A 27,375-nucleotide genomic window follows, 5' to 3' on the forward strand; every position below is an offset into this window, starting at 1 on the left:
CGAGACAAATCATTCTTTCACAATGCATCATTCAAAAAAGTAAGTACTTATTTGAAAAATAAGTATTTTCCTTAGTGGAACGAGCCTTAGGGTGAGTTTGAATTAAATTAGTACTCCTTCCATCCCTAAATAAGTGTTCAGCGCGCAAAATTACGCTTTACAAAACATGCATATTTTTTATTAAAAATTTTTTTTTTTCACAATCTAATAGAACTTATTGCTATCTATTGATTTGTGAAAAAAATTAATTTTTTTAACGAAACAAATGCATCTTTTTGAAAGCCTAATATTGTGCGCCGAACACTTATTTTTGGACGGAGGAAGTAGTAATTATTTTCCAAATATTGCGACTATGACAATAACCAAACTCAAGTCAAGAAACGTGGATGATGACTAATTCTAGATTAATTCTATGGCTTGAAGACGTGTTTGTGTGACCTATTAATTCCACAGCCTAACCCTCTCGTCATCTCTTATGTAAACAATTATTGTTTCCTCACGTAAGTAAACTCTTGTGTCGCCATGAGTTAATTAGGAGAATATTTTATGTGCAAGAGTCTCTAAGGGGCTGTTTGGACTGTAGATGATTTCATAGGAGAATATTTTATGCGCAAGAGTCTAAAGGGCTGTTTAGTCACAAAATCCTTTGATAGGCCCTCTGCTCCCGCTTTCAATTCTCGCTCTCACGATTTTTTTGTACTTTGGATTACTTTTAAAAAAATGTTTTCACACTCAATTAATTATTGTTTTCTCTCAAATACACGCACGCGTAGAATGTGACTTAGGTCCGGTGCCCCCACCACGATTCTATGGTTCCACAACATCTCTGAACTTTCTCATAGATATTGAAAATTTATTTTCCAACTTTCTTGGTAAAGAAAGAATGATGAATTATTTACGCGCGTGCGTAATTAATTAAGTACTAGGTCTATAAATAGGAAACCTAGCTAGGCAGCGGGAAAATCAAAACAACATTTAATCTGAAAGAAAGCTTAAACACAGTTGCTCGATCTTTTCCTTAATTAGCAGACTAGACACAGCTATTATATAGTATAATTCTATTATTAAGGCATTTGGAAATGGAGAGAGTACTGCTGGATTCAACTTCTTCATCTGTTGTTAAAATTCAGCCACCAACTTATGGAAACTTGGTGACAGTTCTGAGCATCGATGGAGGTGGTATTAGAGGAATCATTCCTGCGACTGTCCTTGCATTCCTTGAATCCCAACTTCAGGTATGTACTACTTAAGTTGAAGAGAGAGAGAGAGAGAGAGAGTAATTTGGCTCGATTTTGGGATACAATATTTTTAATTTTTCGTTACTATGTTGGAATGGGTTTGGATTCTCTATAGTCTGAAATCCAAATTTTGGACTAGACGAGACAGTTGATCATTGCTACAATAAATGGTGTGGATTTGTTCACATTTTGACTGTCCGTCTAGTCCAAATTAAAGACCGAAGATAATCCAATTGCTTTCGGAATTAACATTTTTATCAGAAATTTCCAATTCTAGAATAAATAGCATCGGATTATTCCCTCGGTCCTATATATATTGCTGGTTTAATTGAAAATGCAATGAGTGCACGTCCCTTAATGATATTTGGCTATTTGCTTAATTACCCTTCAATATCTCAACTTGAAAATCATTTTTAATTGGACAAATTTTTGTAGTCGTCCCTCTAGTTTTACGGTTGTCTCAATTTCGTCCTTCTAATTTGTTTTACGTTCCAAATTGGTAAAATCGTTAACACCGATAATGAAACTAACGGAAAAAATATGATTAAAAAATTAAGTGTCCCAATTTTAAATCCGGTTGTACCGGTGTAAAGATCTTATTTTTTTGATCACTTTATCCTAGATGGTCTTAATGAATTTTTGGCTCTAAGGCCTTTCAACGAGCACCCGAAGACTCGTTATTTAGTTTCAAGGCTCTCTTAGGGTGCTCATTGAAAGTCCTTAAAGCCAAAAATACATTATGACTATTTAAGATAAAATGATCAAAAAAATAAGATCTTCGCACCGGTTCAACCAGATTGAAAATTGGAGCACTTAATTTTTTAATCATATTTTTTCCGTTAGTTTTATTAACAGTGTTAACGATTTTACCAATTTGGAACATAAAACAAACTACAGGGACGAAATTGAGACAATTGAAACTAAAGGGACAAAATTGAGACAACCGTAAAACTAGAGGACGACTACAAAAATTTGCCCTTTTTAATTATTTAAGAGGTTAGCTAGTTTATAATAATCAAAACACTTTTTCTTTGATTCTTAGAGGAGAAATCCTCTGTTGAGACATATCCCTTTTTCTTTCCTTTTTTCTTTCTTGGCATTCTCTTTGTTTATGAATCATTTTGTTACAAAAATACAACTAATGATGTGGAATTATACTAATCAAAATAATGCAACCTTTCGAACAATTAGGAGTTAGATGGAGAACATGCAAGACTTGCTGATTACTTTGATGTGATTGCGGGAACAAGCACCGGTGATCTTGTGACAGCTATGTTAACTGTTCCAAATGAAATCAACCGCCCTCTCTTTACTGCAAAAGAGATCAAACAATTTTACATGGAGCACAGCCCCAAGATCTTCTCGCGCAAAGGGTAGTACTATTTTTGCATCGTTTATTGGTCGCCCATTTCGAAAAAAATAATTCTCTGCTAAGGAGCATATTTTTTTGTATAAATGGCAGGGGTGTATTTGGATCGATACTAAGATTGTTGAAGGTAATAATGGGACCAAAATATAATGGAAAATACCTTCATGGGATTATAAGGGAGAAACTCGGAGAGACATGGTTGCATCAAACCTTAACAAATGTTGTCATTCCAACGTTTGATATCAAGCATTTGCAGCCAACCATTTTTTCCACCTATGAGGTCTCTCTCTCTCTCTCTCTCTCTCTCTCTCTCTCTCTCTCTCTCTCTCTCTATATATATATATATATATATATATATATATATATATATATATATATATATATATATATATATATATATATATATTCTTGCCAGGAGCGTTAGTGTTTGGTGTGGTGATTGATGTCATTTGTGCTTGCCACACCCCTTAGCGATACCGTTTTTTCATCTATTTAAGAGTAAGCTAGACATCTATCGAGAAAAATAAATGAATCGACTAGATTGATCTAGTTTCGGCCCGTCTTGGGCCCTTTTCAAATTTGCGCCAATGATCTTAACCACTCACTTTTAGAACACGTCGCGAACGTATATCACGCCATAAATAAAGTTGATCGGATACTGTTTGATATTATTTTAGAACTCATTTATCTTGCCCAAGAGAGAGAGAGACTGATTGAAATCCACTAAATCCATATATCTTATTCCCTCCGTCCCTTTTTAAATGTCCTATTTCGTAATTCCAACTTATTAAAAAAACATCATCATTATACCTTTCACATCAACTTTTTCCTCCACTTTTCCTACTTACCCATCATCATTACACTTTTTACTCACTAACTTTTTAAAATAGAATATACTTTTAGGGATAAAATAGACAATGTACCAACTTTTACCCACTAACTTTATCAAATGGACACTTATTAAGGGACAGCCCAAAATAGAATACTGGACTATAATAAGGGGACGGAGGGAGTAAAACAAATTAATTTTGAAATCATCTCAAACACTATCCGATCAACTTAATTTTTGGCGTAGTATATGTTCTCGACATTTCCAAAAAAGTAAAATGATTTGGATTATTGACTCGGGCCCAAAACATGCCGAAACTCGACCGCCCATTCTATGTATAGGATTGGCCGAAGAGAATCCAATTCCTAGTACGTAGTATGGTTGTATAAATTAAGAGCTTTCTCTTCACCTAAACATTTTTTTTTGGTTCTCAAATTGACCGGAGTCTTGAGATTGACCAGAAATATTGATCTTTCTTAATTGGTCTTGCTTTTTGACTGTGAATCATGTAATTTAAGGGTATATATAGTCTACCTGAATATAGAAACCTTGCAATCTTATTAATTAAAAAATAGTTCGAAGTTTTTTTTTATTATTATTATTACATACAAGACCAAGACCCGTTCCATTGTAAGAAAAGAAAAAGGAAATTACGAAAATATATATACCTTTCTTGTATTTTTCCATGGGTAGGAGTAATCTTTTTTCTTTTTTCTCTTTTCGAAAAGTTAAAATTTCATTGAAAGTACAAGAAAACAACAAAACAAATTAACCACAAGGCTATCCCTTACTATACCAAGAGAGACTACACAAAACAAAATCAAGAAACCGAAATCAAGTCCCTGTAGCTAGAGCTGGCAACTGCAAGAACTGTTCCAAGAACAGATGCAGGAGCTCGTGAAAAAACTTGTTCCCGGAGCTCCGTGAATAAGTTTTTACGGAAGTTGTTAACGTTGCTTTGAAACCGGGGGTGGGTGGGGTGGGGTGGGTGGGTGGGGTGGGGCGTAAGCCGCGTAACATCGAACCCGTCTCTCTTAGGAACTTGATCGCGGTAGGCTTTTGTATTTCTCCCTATTGAAGTTCTCCGGTTCATCGGACTTGGACATGGCCTCCACAAAGTCCCACCTCTTCTCTTCTACCGATTTCTTAGTCTCCATTGAGTTCTGACCAGTCTTCGACAAAAAATAGTTTTCTTTCCAGACCCATGCTGCTTCACCTTCTTGTTCATCATGATCCTGGCTAGGTTTTTGAGCCTGAAAGATACCACTGACCACGAGCCACTGCCTTTGACACCTCTGCTTCATAGGTCTTAACCACGCCACCGTCGGCAAGATCCTTGGCCTTGAAGCTTATGTAGAACGTGAGTATGGGGGGCCGGGACGGCAGAGCTTGAAACCTTCACGAACTCCAGCCCACCACCTTTGGCTTCCTCAAAAAGAGAGTTGTATTTTCGGACAGCAAGTTGAGAAAGCTTGACGAAGTCCTATAGATAGAGAAAATTGATTGAGAACCGTGTGCCGAGATTTTGAGACCCCAAACGAACAAACCCATAGGTTTTCATAAGACTCAAATAGGCTTCATATATAGCATAGGCATGTAAAAGTATAGTCTTAAACTTACGTCGCTCTTACGAACTCGATCGAGGTAGGCTTTGAATTTCTCCCTGCCAAAATACTCCGGTTCTAGCGGATGATTTCGGACATCACCTCTGTTGGGATTTTTTAGTCCCTCGCCACAACAAAAGCACGCCACAAGCACAAGAAAAAAAAACCCTTGATCACCAAAATGCAAGATTCTAATTATCTAAAGGGCTGGCAAAGTTAACATAGGTAATAGGTAATTATGGTGTATTTTCCAACCTTGTACAGGTGAAGAAATCACCGGAATTGGATGCTCGATTGTATGATATATGTATCAGCACATCTGCGGCCCCAACGTATCTTCCAGCCCACCAATTCAACAACCCAGATGGTGAAGGAAACGTTCATGAATTCAATCTAATTGACGGTGGTGTTGCTGCAAATAATCCGGTATATGCTACAACTATTGTCAAAAACTGAATATGAATCGCGATATTTTGTCACTGTCGGGCCAAAGGGTCGATGAGTTCGTGTGATAGTACTGTTCTGCTATTAAGTATGTCTATGTTCACAAAAAATTACGAAGTTTTTTCCGTAATATTTATTTAATGTTCCCCATTTCCGACATTAATTAAAATCCTGCATCGGTCTCTGTCTATAGTGAAGAATTGAACTAATAAACTTTGATGCCATGGTTTATATTTCCAGGCTTTGGTAGCCATAAGCCAAGTAACAAAGCAGATCTTCAGTGAAAATCCGGAATTCTTCCCAATTAAACCCATGGATTATGGACGATTTCTGGTCATTTCATTAGGCACTGGCTCGCCAAAGGTGGAAGAAAAATACAGTGCTAAAATGGCAGCCAAATGGGGTGTTTTGGGTTGGTTACTCCATGGGGGATCCACTCCTTTAGTTGACGTTTTCACTCAAGCAAGTGCTGATATGGTTGATTTTCATATCTCGGTTGTTTTCCAAGTTCTTCAGTCCAAAGATAATTACCTCCGCATACAAGTAAGTCGATCATCTGTTTCCGATGATCAAGCGATACGAACCGTTAACTTCGCTTCACTCATCGAGTTTGTGTAATACCAAATATCATACTGATTAGCCGTCAGTATGCAAACATGAATGCATGGAACACGTTTTTTTCTTGAAATAAAGGCCTTTATTAATTTTCTTTCAACTTATATATGTGTTTGTTTTTATTTTCTCATCCACAAAAGCCAACAAAATATTAACTTCGATTTGGAAAATTAAAAAAAAATTTAGTAAAGACGAAATAATACAAGTACAAAAGAAGTTAAGACCGTTCAGATTAGACTTATTTTTTGTTAATTATTTGATTAACCATGCTTAAACTTTCATATGAAGCTGATCAGTGTAACATTATTACCAGGAAGATACATTAACTGGGACAGATGCTTCTATTGATGTTTCCACGAGGAAGAAATTGAACAAACTCGTTGAAATTGGGGAAAGCTTGTTGAAGAAGCCAATTTCGAGGGTAAATTTGGAAACGGGACTCGCCGAGCCAATTGGAAATGGTGGCACAAATGAAGATGCTTTGAAAAAGTATAGAAGAAATTAAAAAATAATAATAATTTAAAAATTTTATATAAATTATTTAATTAATTCAAATTCTTATGTGGGGAAAATTACTGATCATCATATATGATTCACCTTGTAGGTTTGCAAGATTACTGTCGGAGGAAAGGAGGCTTCGAGAGTTAAAATCGCCCCACACAAATAAAGTCTGAGAATAATCTTGATTGTATTTTTCAAAAGAAAATAGCTTGTAGCACTCCTTCAATTATTACAGATTGTGCACAGGAGTTTTAAAACCCAAAATGAACAAGCCTTTCCGTTGGGAAATAAAATTCATGTTCAACCATGAAGAACATGGCATACTCGGGCACGTCGATCGTGTTAAATTAAATCATCAAACGTACTAATCAAATGTTTCTGTCGCTGTCTCCATTTGAGATAGTCTTTTGTTGTATGCGTTTTTCGTAAGAATTAAATCTCCTACCATTTTGGCAAAAAATAATCCAACGTTTAGCGATTGTATGATTATAATTGATGCATGAGATGAGTTAAAACAAATCACGACAGCTTCAATTGTTGTATCCCAAGGTTGATAAGTACGTACACATTTTGTGTTTTGATTAAGGAATCAATCAACTCTAAATGACAACGCTAGCTCGAATCATAAGTTGTTAAGTACTATTAAGATAAAAGCAAATCTGTTAAGGTGTCGATTTCTCTCTGTGAAGGATCTGCAATGTTCCCTTTTTTTCAACTCCTATCTTTGGGAGGGCTATAAGATGTTCTGGAGTTCTAATCCAGAAGAAAATGCTGAAAAGGTCCTATTTCTTTGCCTACTGAAATGACAGCAATTGCTCAAGATGATCAGTTTTGTTTTGCTTGTAATAGTGCTCCTATTTGCATTACTATTCTGGTGATGTTTTGGGAGGGGTCACAAATCTGCTTTTGCTGCTTGGAGGATTTTCCAGCTTTGGTGTGTTGTGCCTGATCATGACTCTTGCAACTCCAAACTCTTGGAGGGCTAAGAGTTGTATATCCAGCCTGCTCTCTCCGAATTGGAGGTCTGTTTTTTACTCTCCTTTCTGCTGCAAATTAAACTACTACTTTGCCATGCCACTCCTCTGAAGTTAAGATGTTGCTCTGATAATTATGCTACGGTAATTCTGGAATGTATGATGATGATTTTGGTCCTCTTTGATGGCCATGGTTCCAATTGTGCCATGGCCTAATACATGGAAGTGTGCAATGTTGCTGTTGCTATGTTGCTGGTGCAGCTGTTATGTTGTCTGGAAGGGTTCTTCAATGCGGATTTTATCATTAACGACTTGTCGGAGTTAATGCTTTGCTATTGCTCATGGTCTGATGCTGCTAACGATCCTAAGCTCTTATATTTTGATGCTTCTCAACTGTTCCTGTTGATCACCATGGAGTTATCTGGTTCAGGATGTTTTTGGAAAGTGATCCTGCTATTCTTTTGACCATGTATTGATTAATGGTTCAAGAGGAGTCTTATGTGTGAAAGTTGGTATTTTGTTTTTTTTGGGAGTTGGATGATGACTCCTCCTTTCTTCTTGGGGCTTCATTCAATTCCCTATTGGATGTATCTTTTTTCTTTTTCCCTTTGCTTTTTGGCCATTCTCTATTATTCAAGTTCTTTCTTGCACCTAGAGTTTTGGCCGTCTCGATGTATCCTTTGTTGAGTATTAGTACAATTTTGTTACCTATCCAAAAAAAAAAGTAAAAGCAAACTTACGGACAGCTCATAATTAATCAGCTCCCACTTGCAGATTTAGGGTGAGTTTGGATTTGATTGGTAGTAATTATTTTCCAAATGTTTTTTCTCTCTGCAAAAGAACAAAAAAATTTTTTTTTATTAATTGTCTTATTTGTATAAAAGCACTAGATAGTGATAATAGTTTTACTTTTATTTCTTCAACTTAAATGTTAAATAGGTATTGTAACAAAAAAAATGATAATGTCATTATAATATAAAGTATTATTTGACCCTTATCTATTATATTAGTATTATAAGAAAGTATTTTAAAAAGATACTAAAATAAGCCTAGACTTACTAGTAATTGTACAAAATTATTTTTCTTTATAAATAAAGATTTCTGTTAATAAAATTTATTTCTTGGCCATATAAGATTAAGGGCAACGGCCCATTTATAAAACGTTACGTGATTTCTATGCTTATTATTTATTTCAATTATCATTGCGATTATTTGTATATTTCTCCGACTCTTGATTTATATGCTAGATTGGATCCTAGAGACATGGGTGGTATGCGAATAGAATTTACCTAAACGATAATAGGTATTGGATAAATTGGAAAGTTTCATTTTTAGATTGCCTGCAAGCGAAATTTTGAAATGTGATGAGTTGGATGTGATGATTTGAAACTGGCAAAGTTAGCCCAGTGATGAATTAAAACTGGCGGAGGTCCAGTAATAATTGTGATGATTGTAAAGTGATGAATAAGATAGGTGAACCCTAGTTACATACACGGTACATAACTTAGATGTATCTGCGACAGCAAAAGGAAGTGATCTTATGGGACATGACATAGCTAGCTATTGGGGAGGAAATATCTCGTGGAGAAGATCTTAGATCACACAATAGGATAATGGCTAGTAATAAACTAATTTGTGTGAAAATCTCTGTTTTACTTCTTTGCACCATATTTATCCTGTTGTTTGCTAACTATAATGTAAGAGGGGTAGTTGAGTTAGATTATTCTACTTGGTGATTTATTACTCACGGATACGTCTGTATCCTGGCAAATCGGTTGCTTCGGCCATCAATTTGCCAGCGGGTGCAGGATTCAATCGTGGAACAGTTTTGAGACAAGAGAAAAATCAGGAGCGGATATCAAATATGCTTGAAATCCGTATCAAGCCTAGAGTCAGTTCTGAAGTTAATGTATTTTGATTCAGTAAATCTATCTTGAGATTGTAATGATTAAACCTCTATTTTGGGTAAATTATACTTGATTAGCAAATTTTTTCTTAAAAAGTTATTTTATATTGCTCCCAAAATTCCTTAAAAAATCGGGGCGTTACAGATTATTAGAATTTCATACTTTTTTCGAGAATTTGTTTGCAGAATCTCAAAAGCTACCAAAGCTGTAACGTCCCGATTTTTCAAGAGATTTTAGAAACATTAACCCTAAAATACACTGAATTTTACAAACTATTAGGCCCTTATTTATCCTTATACAAAAATTAGAATTTCAAAATAATACAAAAATCTATATACATTTGTTTAACAAAAGCAACTCCAGAGCGACTCTAGTTTTGACACAAAATTCCAAGCAATGTTGGCCCAAACTCCGTTTCAGGGGTCCCACCTGTATCAACTGCTCCACTGTAGAATCCTGCACACTCTGGCAAATTGAACGCCGAATATCACGCCCCGCCCCGCAAAACGACACCCATTGTGGGCCCGAGTCGACACGGCCACGTGGCATTCCCAAACGCCAACCAAATAATCACTTAACAACAGATATTAACTCAGAATAAACCAGCGGAAGACTTAACATTAATATTATTAAAAGAGTCGACGTTATACCCATAACTTTACATACTTGGCAAACTAAAGTGCAAAACATCCTTTACAAAACGAGTCGATTATATATACAAGACAATTCACTACCACCAACACAATCAACATCCTCAAAGCCAACCCCAAAACGCCGACCGGTAGTGGACCATCCTACAAACCCCTGCTATCTGGCAATCCAAAAGAAAATCAGGAGTGTGTAAGATATAGAATAAATCCAATAAAACTCAACATAAACAACTAACTGAACAACTACAATTTATGTTCACAACACATGCAGTGACACGTCTGCCACATCCCATGTACCCAAGGTATTGTGTCCCGCACACCAAGCTCCCATTCACCGTAAATAGAACGGCACGGCCCACGACAAGGTGTGACTCACTCCACAAACTTTATACGGGTACAATCAACATACACCAATCATGCACGCTAGTAACTAAACCAACCATAGCATGATACACAACCAACATGTCAACATCTTATTGAAGATATAAGATATCAAACACAATCACCTGTGAGTCGACCGAAGTATGCCAACTTACGGTTTTGGCACCTCCCGATTACTCAGCTCGTTACCTAATCACACGTTTAACCGTATTAGTAATAAGTTCAACGAACGATCAACACAAGAATAATAAGCTCATAAGGAACTAAACAATGGCCAAAGAATAACACACATGAAGTTCAAACACAACAACACTCCCAAAATAACAAGACATTCTACAACCAGCCTGTTTTTAAAAGACTGTAGCATTTTATAGGATCAAAGTTGGATCATGAAACCGCCATCATTAGAAAGTAGACTTTCAGTACACCAATATCGATATAGAGTTTGTCCTAAATAGATTTTGAATGACAAAGTTACGACTGTCCAAAGATGCACGATTAGAAACACAAATCTGCAGTTTCTGCAGATCAGCCAAGTTTGAACCAAAAGATGTATTTACCTACGAAATTTCAAGGTACAAACCCTACATGTTCTGAAAGGTACAAGAGTCTAGTTTCCAAATCACAAACCGGTTCGCAAATCCGATACATGTGCTAAAAGATATGCCTATTTTTCCAAGATGTGTCGATGCAGAAAATACAAAATTCAGCAGAACTGTCTGTGATCGAAAGATCACTAAAAATCGTACACTTAATATTTTTCGATGATTCTTGCGCCAAAACATCACCAACTCAACAATCTTTAAGACTCATAAGGACCCATAGCTAGTAAGTACATTTAACTATGACAACATTGATGAATAACATAGCTCCAAAACCTACCCAGATTTCCAGAGTTAACAAACCATTAACTTCAGAACCGAAACTGAGTTTTCCTAGAAGTAACTAAGGCACAAACCTTACATGTTCCAGAACGTATGTAAGTCTAGTTTCAGAATCAAGAAACGATGCGTAAAACCGACACCCGAGCAAGAAGTTATGCCCAAATTTCCAACATGTGTCTGTGCTGTCTGCACAGACGCGAATCAGACACCAGTTCAGTCCACGAATTTTGTAGGTCAGAACACTTCGAGTTATTTTCTGAATATTTAACACGATGCAATAGACTTATAGATGAACCTTCAGGATTTTTTTCAAGAATTTAGAAGATTTCTAGGTATCTTGAATAAATTCGTCAAAACAGGACAGATTCAACTTGGTTCAACACAGTTATGCATATTCATAACGTACACGAATTTTCTAAATTAAAAACCCAATTCCAACCTCTAAAACCCTCTCCCATGGATTCAATCCAACTCTAACTAAATGCCAAGTAGGGAATTGAATAACAAAATCATATATTCAAGTAAAGAAAATCATGAATTACCTTAGCAAGTCTCCAATTCAAGTTCTAATCTTAATTCCCTTTTCTTCTCTCTCCACCGTTGCTCTCTCTCTCTCTCTCTCTCTCTCTCTACGTTGGAACAAAATCCACCCTGATGGGTTTCTTTTTTTTTTTTCCTTTTTGTTTTATGACTCACACACACACGGCACACATGCACAATACTTTTAAAAAAAAATGCACTTTGCCCCTTTAAATTACTAAAGTATAACTTTAAAGCACCTCAAAGATAAAATGATGTTACACCGAAGCAAACGATTTGCCAGGATACAAACGTATCCTGAGTGATAATTCACTAAATAGAAATCCTAAAACCCAATACCACAATATGCAGATCAACAATATAATAATTTATAATACACCGAAGGTACAAAATAATAACACATCGTCTTTTTCTTTACTATCCATTATCTTACATGTAATCTAAGGATCATCTCCGCGAGATCCTTTCCTCCCACATCCACTAACTACAATCGTCTCATGGGTCCACCCTTCCTCTTTCTTATCCTGCACCAGGGTCCTAGATGAGCTCACCTAAGTTATGTACCGAGCATGTTCTCACTTAAGACCATAACAGGAGGATCGAGTCATCCCATGACGTGTCGTACATTAGGGTCGGACATCCACTACCCCACGCTAACTATAACCGTCTCATGGGACCCATTCTCTTCCTCAAAGAGAAACTTTCCATGACGTATCATACATTAACGTCTCACTAACTATAACCGTCTCATGGGACCCATTCTCTTCCTCGAAGAGAAACTTCTCATGACGTATCATGCTTTAGCGTCTCACAACACCGGGCCCCTCAGGTAACCCATTTCAACACAGGGCCCCATAGGTTACCCTTGCCATCGCCATGGCTCAATTCACAATCCACACAGTACTCACACTTTCAACACTTTATCATTTTCCATTTACTTATCATCGTCTACATGATTCACTACTCGTAACCACCCCGGGAACCTATTTGTCCAATCTACAGCCACAACAAAATATCGCACGGTTCAACATTTCAACTAAAAGTACTAACAACACATAAGCATGCAATAAAATTAATCCTGTCATAGAATTAATCATGCGAGTAATAAAAATATTCAGTCAAACAATTAATTACTACACTTAAAATTAAATATGTTTCTCTCATTTAGAAATTTTATAAAATATTTCTACTATTTATACATTTTTCTTTAACTCTCATATTATTCATAGATTTTACAAATAAATTTTTATTGAAAAATACTTATTGCTAAATTTGGTATTTACTAACTATATTAAATATTAATATGAGATTTTTATAACTACAAAATTATGCGAGGCTATTCTAGTCAATATTTATTAGAGTTAAAAATTAACTAATATATAATCTAAAATATTTCTTGTTTACAATCTAAAAAAATTTTTACTAATAAAATATTCTTGTTAATATTTCATAAATATTTATCTACCCCAATAATTTATTAAACACGTAAACGTCCACTCAAATACAAATTAACAATGCAACATCAATAATAATTTCACAATCAAACACTTGTTAAACGATCATAAATTTTCACATGGTATGACACTATTCATTCCAGCACAACCAGACTAAATTTTAATATAAACAGGACTAAAAATAAATTAACAATTTAACAGCAGATCATTATCTTCAATAAATTTTAAATCTAAGTAACTCCATTAAAATGCAGATAAAGGTTTTGGGTTTCTGGAAAACTACCTCAAATGCGATTCTAAGTTCGGATAAGTGTTGTACGGTGTCCGTAGATCGCCATGGTGGTTTTGAAATCTCGGGGCAGCGTCCGGCGACCCTCTGATAGGGCCCGCAGCAGCAGTGTGCCCACGAAACTCACGGTGTGCACACACGTACGGCCACAACTCTCTCTCTCTCTATTCTAGACTCAACAATAAAATTTGGAGTAAAATAATATACTGGTGTTCAATTTTCGAATTTATGTGAGTATGTATAATGAGAGAGAATAAGGTAATTAGAAGGTGAGAGGATAAGTGTAGAAGTGGTGGAATGAGGAAGGAGAGTGATACTGATAATGATAAAAAGATAGGGGACAAGTGCCACATTTGGGGGGTTTTCAATTCTAATGTATATGGACGCATGTATGTACATGGTGAGAATGTATCTGGACGCTTTTATGTATAGGATGAGAGATAGAGAAGTGGAGAGTTAGTTTGAATAGAGTTCTACTTAGGGTTTAGATAGGAAAGATAAGAAATGAATATGAATCACTAATTTCCTGTATATCTAAAGTTTAAATACATATCTTATACAATAATGCAAATAATATCAATTGTACACATAATAATATATTTTAATTATTCAATCTAATTTATTATTGAATTAGAAATTTAACAATATAAATTTGTATTAAAAAAATTGGGTCAAAAATCCGGATCGTTACACAAGCCCAACTTCAAAATTTCGATAATTTCATTCCTTTTTTAGCTTTTCAAAATTTGTAAAATCCGAGAATCCATTATCTAAATTTTTTGACAAACACTCCAAACTAATTTTGAAAAGTTAAAATCTCACAAAAAAAAAAAAAAAAAAACTCCCAAACTCACACAATGAATCGAAAGAAATTTATTATTTGGACAGTTTGTTACAATTATGCTTTGTTTAATTGGGATTTCTGTATTGAAATTGTTGCGTTTATGGCAATTATTTTTCTTTCGTTTGGAATACGTGGCATAACAAAACTAATTATAGGTCAAACTATTTATGGTCGTCTCTGATACCTACTCCCTCCGTCCCATTTTTATTGTCCATTATTCTGTTTGTTTCTTTTGTGTCTTTTGTCTATATCTTTTAGTGTGAATTTTGAAAAATATGAAATATAGATCTTATTTGATAGATCTCAATTAATTCTATAATGCAAAATTTCAAAATTACGAAAAACATTATAAATTAAAATATATAAACAATTAAAAAATGACACGTAATTTAAAAATGAACAATGAAAATGAGACGGATGGAGTATATCATAAATTTAGAGATCTTTAATTTGTTTAACTCCAAGAACCAACGTTCTGCTCTCTCTCTCTCTCTCTCTCTCAAATTAACTCCAAGAACCAACGTTCTGCTCTCTCTCTCTCTCTCTCTCTCTCTCTCTCTCTTTATGGAAGGTGGGTCCTTTAGAGTTTGAAATTGTGATAAAAAAATATTAAAATTTGAATAGTACATTGGAGTGCATAACTCTCCAATTTGCCACATGAGTCACCCAAAATACGTATCTGATGTAAAATTTTGTTTATTCCCTTAGAGAACCTCTTAGAGAAATGGATTAACGCGCCCTTCAAAAAAAAATAGGTGGATTAATCTGGTCCCATCTTTGGTCTTACGTTACTTTCCTGGCTTATTCGCGCCCTATCTTTTGCAAATCTAACAACACAATATTTTGGTATCACGTTCGGATATTTCTCTCCGTCCCAATTTTTAGACTGGATGGGTAGACAGTTCAAAATATGGACCAATCATTAATATAATTAATGGTTCAGATTTGCTCTAATACTCTTACCGTTAACCAATTCAAGTTATGGGCCGGGGATGATTCAATTTCTTTGGTATTTTAGTAAAGAAAATCGTTTTCTTTGCATCAATTTGGTGCCAAAAACGCGGTTTATAACTACCATAGAAAAGCCGTCATCAATTTACTTCTATAGTTTCTGGACAAATTGGGTTCATGTATCTGAAAAAGCAAAGAAAACCTAAAAAGCAAAACTTAGGAGTAGCTCTAATGGTTTAATAATAGTACCTACGATCGTCCAAAGTGTCCTGTGTTTGCCGTATTGGTGCTGCCAAATATTAATACCACCTCACCATTTCAAGAGAGAGGTTCTGTAAAGGTAGAACCCCTACTGCATTTCCTAACGGTCAAACAACAGTACTACTTCCAAGGTCCAATCATGCACTTACGTACCTAACTAGCTACCCAGCAATATGGATATACTAAATAAAATAAGATAATGCCACGGTAAGCCAATTACCCAATGGATGACCCAATTACCCTCCTAAGCAATCAAAGTTCGTTTTACTTTTTCTTTCATCGGTTAAGTTTTCTAAACTACCGTTTCTAGAACTGTCCAATGTACTGAGATATTTCTTCGCATCTTTCCCGTTGATAATCTTAATCTGCGTACTTTGATACTACCTCCGTCTCAAAATGATGGATCTTTTTGGACAGTCGTATCACTCAAAGAATAAAATGTATCATAGGTGAAAACAACCACAAGAACCTTTTCCATATTTCCACTAATTTTTTGATATTTTTAGGGTTATTTTTGTTCATCCTTTTTGAATTTTTATTAGATTTATGTTTTTTTTGAAATAATCATTCGTCTTAATGAGAGGAGTCTAAAAAGTAAAAAAAAATTATGATCAAAAGTATAAAAAAAAAAAGAGAAAAAAAAGAGAAAAAAAGATGGTGTTTTTAGTAGAAATGTGAAAAAAAAAAAAAAAGTGAACCGTGGAAGATTTCTTGCTTGTAGTTGGCATGTAGAATTTCAGAAAGCTATTCTTTGTTGGCTGCTAGGATAGCATCAAATTAGATTGTACAAATAGATAGGAGTATTCACCACACGGAAAGTCCTGCAAGCGGTATAGGAAAGCTAAGCATAATTGCCCTAGCTCATTAGGTAATCAATGAGCGTGGCAGGGATAATTGTTCCCGTGGCATTAATCAACAGCTTCCATCTTAAAGTTTCAAGTTCAAAATATGGTATCAAATCATATATGAAGCCTGGCCATGTATATATGAGGCTTTGCTTCAGTTTTAATTGAACCTTCTGCTAGAGCACGGTGAAATTGATCTCCTAAAATTAATCGGACTGAACTTGTTCTGGCCAGAAACTTGAGTTATGATAAAATAAAATATAAAAAAACAAGGCACAAATACTTGATATATCCCATTCACTGTGGCCCAATCTTTTTTTTTTTCCGGGTGAAATCGTCGAATAGGACCATCAATATATGTGGGGCCTATCCTTTGCGTGGTTGGAATTATACATTTGGTTCACCAAATCTCATTGATATGCATTCATGAATCTTCTGGCCCTAGTTGACATTTCAACTCCATCACTTCATAAGGAAAATTCTACACAAATGTTCAAGTTAATTTCTTGTCTGCATGTCGCACCCTGATCTGAATGGGTTTTGGCTCGAATCTTGTAAAACTCTAATAGTACTACCACCGGCCAAGCGGTTGACTCAACGGATAAGTATTCGATATTCATCGCCCAATGCTTTGGTTCAAGTCTCTATGACTTCTTAGTATCATGACTAAACGTAATCTTTCATGCTCGTTAAGTTCTACCCCAACATATATAGGTTCGGTAGATCCCCTACAAGACCTGCCCCTATATATGTAGTGCTCATAACAATACTCCTCGACGGATATCTTATAGTACTTAACTCAAAACCTGACTGGTAATGCATTTCCAGCTCGTATACTAGTTTTTCCTAGACAATCACTTATTACATGAAAGATAAGTGACAATATGGTGTCATTCAACTAGGGCTAGAAGATTCATGAACATATGCATATCTGTGACATTTGCATCATGTTCGTTTTGTGATTTTGGATTCTTTCTTTGCGTATGGTCTCTAAAAAATTTTTTTTCAATTATTACTTTCATTTCTCGATCTATCTCTCTCCATTCATTATCCAAAATCGTAAAATCAACAGGATCTTGGTGAATCAATAAATATTATGGAACTGTTTTCTTCAAACAAGTTGTCCTCTCTCTCTCTCTCTCTCTCTCTCTCTCTCTAGCAGCCGCCGCCCCTCCTTCTTGATGTTACACTCTAATAGGGCGGCAAAAGGGGAGGGATCGACTTCTTCCCCTCATGAGTCATGAGTATTTTCCTTTTTCTGATCCTAGGTCTAGGAGTTTTCTGATGATTATCAACGCCTTTGTTAAAGGATGAATGTGTTCTTTGTTTGTTTTTTCAATGATTATATCCTTTTGCCAATAAAAAAAGAATCAAATTAATCCATAGGGCTTTTAGCCTCGCGGTTATCTCCTAGTTCTCTCACAAGAGAGACTATAGCCTCGGCAGAGGCGTTTGGAGTTCAGAATTATGAACAGTTTCTGAACCCATATGGACTAACTTACTAACTCCCCGCCAGCCCTCCAATGATGTATACAATGGCAAAAAAAAATTGAGCCAAATTATTCAACTTTGGACTACTTTGAAAGCATCACCAAGTCAATAACCTTACCTACAATTCTCTTGAAGTCTCACCAACAAGTCACAGAATTAGTCTCAAGGATTCCAATTTTTCTGGCAGAGCAGGACCTCTGTTTCAACTTTGACTAAAACCAAAGGAAAGTACAAAAAGAATGAATGAATTTCCAAGCGCATGCAATGTTTGACTTTTCCAGACCCCTTGAAAGAGAGTGTTTCATTTTTTCAAAAAGTGAATTTTAAAAAAAAAAGTAAATTTTAAGTCTAAAAATTATGTGTTTACGCAAATAATTTTTTTACCAATATAGATCTTATTTGATAGATTTTATTGAGATCTTTTATACGGTGCAAAAAAAATCAAAAAATTATTTTTCATTTTGATTATATTTGAGTTTAAAAATTGAAAAAAAAAATTTTTATAAAAAGAAGAATTAGTGGAACACCGTCTAATTAACAAATAAATTTCGAGCCTGCGAAAAGAAATTTCTCATGCATGTCGACAAACCCGAAGAAGAATAAGACTGAAGAGTACTCTATTATAAATACCGTAACAGGCAAAGCAGAAATACACAAACTTCTGAGCAAAACTATCAAAACTTGTTTCTTTCACAGCCAAACCTCTCTCTCTCTCTCTCTCTCTCTCTCTCTCTCTCTCACACACACACACAGATATTGGAATATGGAGAGTCCAAAGTCACCACTTCAGCCCCCAACTTATGGAAACCTAATCACAGTTCTCAGCATTGATGGAGGTGGAATAAGAGGACTTATCCCAGGGACTATCCTCGGCTTCCTGGAGTCTGAACTTCAGGTGCTTTACTTTATTTTTATTTTTTTTTCCGGTGTCGTGTGTAAGATGAAAATTCAACATCTGGACGTACACATCCAATCCAAAATTTTCACTTACTTTTTAGTGGAAGGGTTGGTAATCTTTCATGTATTAACTTCTAATCGGCTTGGTCGCGCAGAAGCTGGATGGTGAGCAAGTAAGACTTGCAGATTACTTTGATATTATTGCCGGAACAAGCACAGGTGGTCTTGTGACCGCGATGTTAACAGCACCTGGCGAAAATAACCGCCCCTTGTTTGCCGCTAAAGACATTAAAGACTTCTACCTTGAGCACTGCCCTAAAATATTCCCACAACCCAGGTATAAACAAGTCAAAAATTTTAATTCAATTATAAAGGGATGTGAGCTATATGTACCCCTTGAATTATGTAAAAATCCGTATTTGTATAGTGTATATATATAGAAATCTATGACGTCGATCAAGACAAAAGTTCATAACATACGAATATTGTGTTGTTTTATGGTTTCTTTGGGCCGGGTTGCTGGTTGTGTTGCTTCTGCTGCTTGTTTGTGGTTTTGAGAGCTCCAAGGCGGTTTTGAAAAGCCACATCCGCATATCTTTTCTGCTTGGGGGGCAGGCGTCCCTCTCCCTCCTCCCCGGGCTCCTCCTCCTTCACCCGCTCTTCCTTCTTCGCTCTCCTCTTTTTTTTCCCTATTCCCTATGGTTTTTTTCTTTTAGTTTTCTCCAACTTCATATCTGACCCTCTCTGTTCAGCCGGCTCTGCCGTCATCGGAGTCGTTTAATCCATTGTCAGAGCCCTTGTGGCAACTGCGGTGGAGGCAGTGAGGGTTGCAATCCGTTTGGCGGTTTTTGGACAGCTGGATTTAGGCTCCGTTCCAGAAACCTTCTTAAAAAATAAGTACTTATTTTGCCACTTCTCATTCAAAAATAAGAAGGGTCATTCCACAAAACTCAAATAAAAAGTTTCTTTCACATTTTCAAACTCAAAAATAATGTAAATGAAAAAAAAATTCAATTTTTTTTGCACCGTATTAAAGATCTCAATGAGATCTATCAAACAAGATCCATAGTGGTAGAAAAATTATTTGTGTAAACACATAATTTTTGAGCTTGAAGTTTAACTGCCTTATACAAAAAATAAGACTGTTGCTATGATAATGGGCACCGGCGGAGGGAAATCGTACCGGCGGCCGCGCCGGGCTGTCTCCGGCCACCGGACGGCTGATCCGAGCCATCCAAAAATTCTATAAAAAAAAACAAGGGAGCTTACGTGGGAATCAATGGCATTCGAGGTGTGTAGGGTGCTTGATCCGAGCACCCCTTTTTTGTGTATATATGATCAAGCACCCTACACGGAAAAAGGGTGCTCGGTTCAAGCATCTTACACACCTCGGATGTCGTTGATTCCCGTGAAGGCCCCCTCGGTTTTATTTTTTAGAATTTTTGGACGGCTCGGATCGGCCTTCCAGTGGCCGGAGACGGCTCGGCACAGCAATCGGACGATTTTCCTCTCCGGCACCCATTGGTACCTATGTAAATTCTGAAAAAATAAGTACCACCTCCTTATTTTTTTGGAACAACCCTTATTATTGGACAAAAAATAAGTTCTTATTTATTTTCTGGAACGGGCTCTTAGAGTAAGATATAGGGGAGTTTTGTCTCTCCTTGTGAGAGTAGAAAGTTCGCCTTTGGACGATTTGTTTACTATTCGGGCTCGAGAAGATTAGTATGCATCTATTGGTGGTTTGCTAGAAATTTATTAGTGTTCATTTATGGTCGAATTTCATCTAATCGTCTAGGTTCTTGTTGTCTTTTTTTCTTGGCTAGAAATGTATTTCTTTTTTAGACTGTTATAGGAAATATAAATCTTCCGTTCAGCAGAAGGTGCGTCAAGCGATATCTGGGCTGGGGATGAAAGACATCAATCGCCTCGTTCTTTCTCGTTATGTATCAGTTAGATGATTAGTTTGATTTTATCCAAATTATCTATAATAAATTTCGTTATGTAAGTGTTGATGTTGGGCTTTATCAATAAAGTACCTCTAACTTTTGTCAAAACAAAAAAAAGATACCTAAGGTAGTGGGTTTGAGTGGTGGTAACCAAATCACAATTAATTTTTTTCGTTTTGGCTTTTAGCGACGAAAAAATTCGTTGACAATGAGAATGCATTGGCTAAAAAAAAATCCGTCGCGGATATAGTAACAATCAGAGATGAAAAAATTCATCGCCGATGAGACCATCAATGACAAAATTATTTTTTTCGTCTTTAATGACGAGGATAAGATGACGAATGGGGCGACAAATTCTTTTCGTCGGCAATCATTTTGGCGATGAAAAATATGTAATTGGCGACGATTTTTTTTCGTCGTCTTAGACCTATTTTAATTTGTTGTAGTGACATCCAAATATGGGGCCTCTAGTATAGTGTTTTCTTTGTTATATACACATATATTTCATGGTTACTAACATGTTTGAACGTTTTATACCCACAGCTTCACACCATTTCCTAACACTACAAAGATAGTAAAAGCCTTATCAGGACCAAAATATGATGGGAAGTATCTCCACAACATTGCCAAAGAAAAGCTTGGAAATATAAAGCTACACCAGGCCTTGACTAATATTGCGATTCCTACTTTCGACATCAAGAAACTCCAACCGACCATCTTTTCCTCCTACGAGGTTCTATTCTCAGCCCTTTTGTGAAGTTTCATCACTGAAACCGTAAGTTATTGATTGGATCGATCATAGGGTTTGAGTAATCGGGAAAATTGTATTTTTTTCATGTTTTAGGTGAAGAATAAGCCAAGCTTGGACGCATTACTCTCAGATATATGCATTGCAACCTCAGCAGCACCAACTTATCTTCCTGCACATACTTTTGAAACCAAGGACCCTGATGGAAAAGTGAGGGAATTTAACCTAATTGATGGTGGCGTAGCTGCAAATAATCCGGTACGCACCAAATTATTTTACAAGCACGAGTTAGGGATGTATTTTTTTTTTAACCTATGTCTTTTGTGGACGTTTGTTTAGTTTCTGGTCAACAATTTAGGATTATCGAATTGTAAATTTCAAAAGATGCATCAAATTTAAAATTAAAAAAAAAAAAGAAACAAACGAACAGAGAAGACATAAATAAGTCAAAATTGCTGGAAATTTTTCTTTAGTGACTTTGAGTTTTTTTTTTTCAAATCCTTCTGTCAAGATGACTTATAAAAATAAAATTTTGGAAACAAACTTTAACAAAAAAAAATCCAAATATACGGACATAAATTGTAAATAAATAAGTGCTTAAAAACAAAATAGAGGTTGTTGAGAACATAAATAATCTCAATAAAAAATCAGAAAAGATGAACATGAACCATAAAATGATTGCTTGCATTTTTAGTTGAGTTTTTGGTTAATAAAATGATATGGTATCAAAGCAAACAATAGGCCTTAGGTTCGAAATTCACTGCCGACCTATTTAATACTCCCTCCGTCCTATTTTTATTGTCCATTTTCGTTTTTCGTGTGCCGTTCTTTCAATGCTTATATCTCCCAATCTACAATGTTTTTCATAATTTTGAAAACTTTGTATTATAGATCTAATCGAGAACTATCAAACAAGATCTATATTGCATATATTTAGAGATTCATATTAGAAGATATAAGCGTTGAAGAACGGCGCGAAAAACGAAAATGGACAATAAAAACGGGACGTAGGGAGTAAATACTTGCACGTGTTTAGCATGCTTACAAATGAAACGCGGCCACATGTGAGGGCATGTTTAGTATTTTATAAAAATGCTAAAATTTCTCTAGTCAAATAATTTAATTTTTAGATGAGTTAGTAGTTAACAATTTGGTATAGATTAAATAAATTGTCAATTCTAAGCTTATTTCTTAATTAGATGTATTTCTAGTGATGTTACTCATCATTGAAAATGAAGTGGCGATTTTAATTATACTGCGGGGAAGACCACGTGATGCTGATTGGTTTTGATTCTATGTACTTGTGGATATAGTCGATGGTTGGGATTGGAGATTTTAAATGGGCCGTGTTATGTCTGTCGATTCGTTTAGTTTCGTGTCAAATGTGTCTTATGTCGTGTTTAGTTTGGTCCATTTATTAGTCGTGCCGGGTCAAACCATTTAAGAATATACTCAATCCGGCCCCGCCCATGGGCACGCCACACTCCGTGTTGTGTCGTGTCTGTGCCCCCAATTGGAATTCTTATTTATCGGGCATTGTGAAGACAAAAAAAAAACTTTTAAAAAATTGCTATCATTTTTTTTCATTGTAATTGACAGAAAACATTACCAAATAGTTTATCGTTTTAACTATAATAAAATCATATTGAAGAAATAGGCAAACATTTTGTTGATAATTGCATTTCCGGTTTAATTTAGTTGAAAGGATAGGGCCCAAACCTAAGAACGAATTCTCAACCTTATTTTTATGGTGTATACATCTACTTTTGCAATTAATTACTTCTAAATCTTCGAATTTTTACTCGTGTCATTCTCGTGTCGTTCCCATGCCACGTACCAATGCCACAAAACAATGAGTGTAATTTTGTTCACCCCCTTATAAGAGGGTGAATGTTACATTCCCTTTTATTTGTTGAAATTATGTGGGTCTCACCCCTGCTATACACTTTTTGATAAGCATGCATGATATCACTTTGTGGTGGACTCCACGCCATTTCAACTAATAAGAGGCAATGTTCAGCCTCTTTTAAGAAGGATGAACAAAATTAAGTTCCAAAACAACGGCCCAGTTGGCCCATCTATAGGGATCGTGTCGTGATGTGTCCGCCTAGCCTGTTTGACACCTCTAGTCGGGATGCTTTCTTTTAATTGTCATGTTACCATGCCCTCGATCCTGTTAATCTCTAAAATCGCGTTCCAAAGATTAATAAATTCTATTTTTTGCTTTTACAAAGAGATGTGTATGTTAACTAGTTTGATTTTGGAATATTTTTTTTGGCCAGACTTTAATTGCAATTGGGGAAACAACAAAGCAGATCATGAGGGGAAACTCAGACTATTTCGCAATAAAGCAATTGGACTATGGTCGACTCCTGGTTATATCATTGGGAACTGGCACACACAAAGAGGAAGAGAAATACAATGCAGATGGAGCAGCTAAATGGGGTTTATTGGGGTGGTTAACAAATGCTGGCTCCACGCCTTTGGTAGATGTTTTTACCCAAGCCAGTGCTGACATGGTTGACTACCACCTTAGTGTCATTTTCCAAGCCCTCCACTCTGAAAAGAATTATCTGCGAATTCAGGTACGTAATTCATTACCACCTTAGTATCATTTTCCAAGCCCTCCACTCTGAAAAGAATTATCTGCGAATTCAAGTACGTAGTTCATTATCTATGAACCCGGGAATGGTGCTGTACAGGGGTGCACAGCACGGTTCGGTAATCAAAATATTAATTTTGACTAGCATATATCCGGGATCTAAGGCTCAGTTTTAACTAGAATATATTTTTTGTTTTTTATAATGGTATCTTTTTTAATTGTTTTTGTTTTTTCATCAGAAATTAGTAATTTGATTTGTTTTGGAGAGAAAAATTAGGGATCTAAAATAAACGAACACAAAACATATTGAAAATAAGTTTAGAAACTAAAAAAAACAAAAGCCAAAATCATAATGGCTTATTTCTGTCTTTATTGAGTTTTTTTAGTGTTTTTTAAAATAAGTTTAAGAAAATAAAAAATAAGTTAAAACACATATTTTTTTCTTTATTGGCCTTTTTAAGTTTTACCAAAAGAATTATCATAAACCGATTAATTTCATGAGAGAAATAAGAAGACTAAAAAGTACGTGCACACCCAATGTGAAAGTTAATCAAAAAGAAAAATATTCCAAACAAAGATGGTTTTTTTTTTTTTTTTTGGCTTTATTATCATTTTAATTTAGTGAACTTTTTGAGTTTTGATAGAAGAAATTTACTTGTCAGATTGATCTCGTTCCGATCAATTGGTTTGTACTAAAATTTGGACGCCAGAATCTAAACCAATTTAGAAAAGACAAACATATGAAGACAATTAAAAACATACAAAAATCAAAATTCGGCCAAACTAAATTCTCAATCCTCATCAACAAAAGAGGGAAAAAGAAAAAAAAAAAACTTCTTGATTTTTCATCTAATTTCTCCTAATTAAACACCACCCCTTGACATTAAATTTTTTTTGGAACCAAATTACAGGAGGACACTTTAACAGGGGTAGTATCATCTGTTGATATAGCTACCAAAGAAAATTTGGAGGCTCTAGTCAAAGTTGGTGAGAATTTACTCAAGAAACCAGTGGCGAGGGTAAATTTGGAAACAGGTCTTGTGGAATCTTCTGATCAGGAGACTAATGAACAAGCTCTCCAAAGGTACATATATATATACGCGTACATCTACTGTTGCAATTAATTATTCAAAATTTTGAAAAAATTTACTCGCGCCGTTTCATGACCGGCCGTGCTTTTCTATGCCCGTGCCACGGGCCACAATACAACGGCCTAGCCTAGCCCACATACAGGGATTGGACTCAGGCACGACCCGACCCGTTTGACACCTCTAAATATCGTACTAGTAACAATTATAATTTACTGATCAACTATTGTAAGAGCCAAACAAAGTGAGTCTAATTTTTTATTTTTTTTAAATTTATCTTGCAGGTTTGCAAAACTACTCTCCGATGAGAAGCGACTTCGTGATATCAGATCTCCATCTCCCCATGGGCTCACCATAAATCCGAAGGGTTTTAAACTAAGTTTAGTTCCTGAGGCATATTCCAGTACTGCTCAAAAGTGAGCAGTATATGTTTGAGGTTGCTGATAATTACATTTCTTTAACCTTTTTTCAATTCGAATAATATTCAATTAGGAAAAATCTCTGTATACATAACCATGTTTTTGATTATGTATATCGAATTTGTTATGTATCGAATGAATAAAAGTATCTAAATATTTTAGGAATTTTGAGGGATGTTAATTACTTTGGTAATGGAAGAAACTTTCTAAGAATGCTTTTGTATTTCATGCTCGTGAAACAAAGGAAAATTTTATTTAGTCTTCTGAAAACACGGCCATGTGATGTTCCACCAATACCGGTCGGTAGGACTACAAACGAACCGAGCCGCTCGCGAGCAGCTTACAGCTTGGCTCGTTCAAACTCGGCTCGGAAGTTAAACGAACCGAATGAGTTCAAATCGATTTTTTCAGCTCGTTTTGTAAACCAGCCGTTTGTAAACCAGCCGAGCTCGAGCTAGGATAAGCTTGGCTCGAGTCGGCTAGCGAGCCGGGGTATATATACTTGAGTTTCGGATTTTTATTGTTATTTCATAATTTGTTCTTTCCGCTTTCACTTTCCAGTCAACCAAGAGAGGCGAGGACACACGCACACCAGTACACCCCCGCTCCATAGGAAAATGAAAGATATATACCTTCACAATCAAAATATTTTTGGTTGTATTAGGCCTATGCAAGGATATATATACATTTTTTGTTGGTCCGTTGAGACTCGTGAACAAGCTCGAGTCAAGCCAAGGCCCGCTCGACTCGAGCTCGACTCGTTAAGTTTTCACTGAACTCGAGCTCAAGTTCGTTAAAAACTTAATAAACAAGCTTAAAAACTGTAAAGTTCGACTCGATTTGTTTGCAGCCCTACCAATCGGTCATGTTTATCTTGTCAAGAGAAAATAAAACAAGCTAGGAGGGTATGAAAATGACTACTCAGTAGTTACGTCTCACTAATACCGGTCATTCACGTAGTATTTATTTTGTCTGGAGAAAAGGAAAAAAGGATGGTAAACGACTACTCAATAATGATTGCGCGCACCCCGTGCACATGGCTTTGTTCCTGATCGAAAATTACTTGAGAAGCACACATAAGTGATAAGAAGCACCGACGAGTATATTGGTTTCATTCCACTCCCTCTAATTCTATATATTCTTGGTCGTTTTTCAAACATTTTACATATACCATCAATAAATGCGATCAAACACGGCATAAAAAGGAAATACTAATTTAGAGTCCTTTAATCTCACCTTTTTATTGTACTCATATTCAGTAGTACAAAATAATTTTGGAAAATTATAGACATATTATTTGACTTTTCAAATAAACTAACTCTTTGGGACATCTTAAAATGGAAAGGTAGATAAAAAAAATAATAATTAATTAAGACCGAAGGATACAGTAATGGAACCGTGGATGTGTTATTAATTCAAGACAAAAGCAGAAAAGGCGAACCCGGATCCCCTATTCGACTCATCCTATCCGACTCACCTGTTCCACCTCTCTCGGCCAATGATCTCGCAAATCAACGACTGAGATGGGCCGAGCACTTTTTTCTCAAAGCGACGTCGTTTTGGAGCAAAACATGCTCGACCCATTTCAACCGTTGATTTGC

At 35.8% G+C, this 27,375-nt stretch overlaps 2 protein-coding genes and 1 long non-coding RNA gene across 3 annotated transcripts; 2 read left to right on the top strand and 1 right to left on the bottom strand.

Annotated features, from left to right (window-relative positions):
* Positions 1–986: 986 nt before the first annotated feature.
* Positions 987–6,882, top strand: LOC131331178 (patatin-like protein 2). The gene is made up of 7 exons (XM_058365058.1): positions 987–1,235; positions 2,430–2,611; positions 2,701–2,887; positions 5,305–5,466; positions 5,725–6,027; positions 6,413–6,588; positions 6,704–6,882. Exons 1-7 carry the CDS (start codon positions 1,080–1,082, stop codon positions 6,771–6,773), a joined length of 1,236 nt encoding a protein of 411 aa, XP_058221041.1. The 5' UTR covers positions 987–1,079; the 3' UTR covers positions 6,774–6,882.
* Positions 6,883–10,068: 3,186 nt separating this feature from the next.
* On the bottom strand, positions 10,069–11,524 carry LOC131331179 (uncharacterized). The gene is made up of 2 exons (XR_009201329.1): positions 10,638–11,524; positions 10,069–10,292 (listed from the first exon to the last, which is right to left on the bottom strand). It is a non-coding gene; the product is annotated as an uncharacterized LOC131331179 (long non-coding RNA).
* A 7,088-nt stretch (positions 11,525–18,612) lies between these two features.
* Positions 18,613–25,939, top strand: LOC131331176 (patatin-like protein 2). The gene is made up of 7 exons (XM_058365056.1): positions 18,613–18,966; positions 19,124–19,305; positions 21,461–21,650; positions 21,762–21,923; positions 23,948–24,250; positions 25,179–25,351; positions 25,640–25,939. Exons 1-7 carry the CDS (start codon positions 18,649–18,651, stop codon positions 25,773–25,775), a joined length of 1,464 nt encoding a protein of 487 aa, XP_058221039.1. The 5' UTR covers positions 18,613–18,648; the 3' UTR covers positions 25,776–25,939.
* Positions 25,940–27,375: the final 1,436 nt, after the last annotated feature.

This window comes from Rhododendron vialii, chromosome 6a, assembly GCF_030253575.1.
Source record: "Rhododendron vialii isolate Sample 1 chromosome 6a, ASM3025357v1".
Lineage (NCBI taxonomy): Eukaryota > Viridiplantae > Streptophyta > Magnoliopsida > Ericales > Ericaceae > Rhododendron > Rhododendron vialii.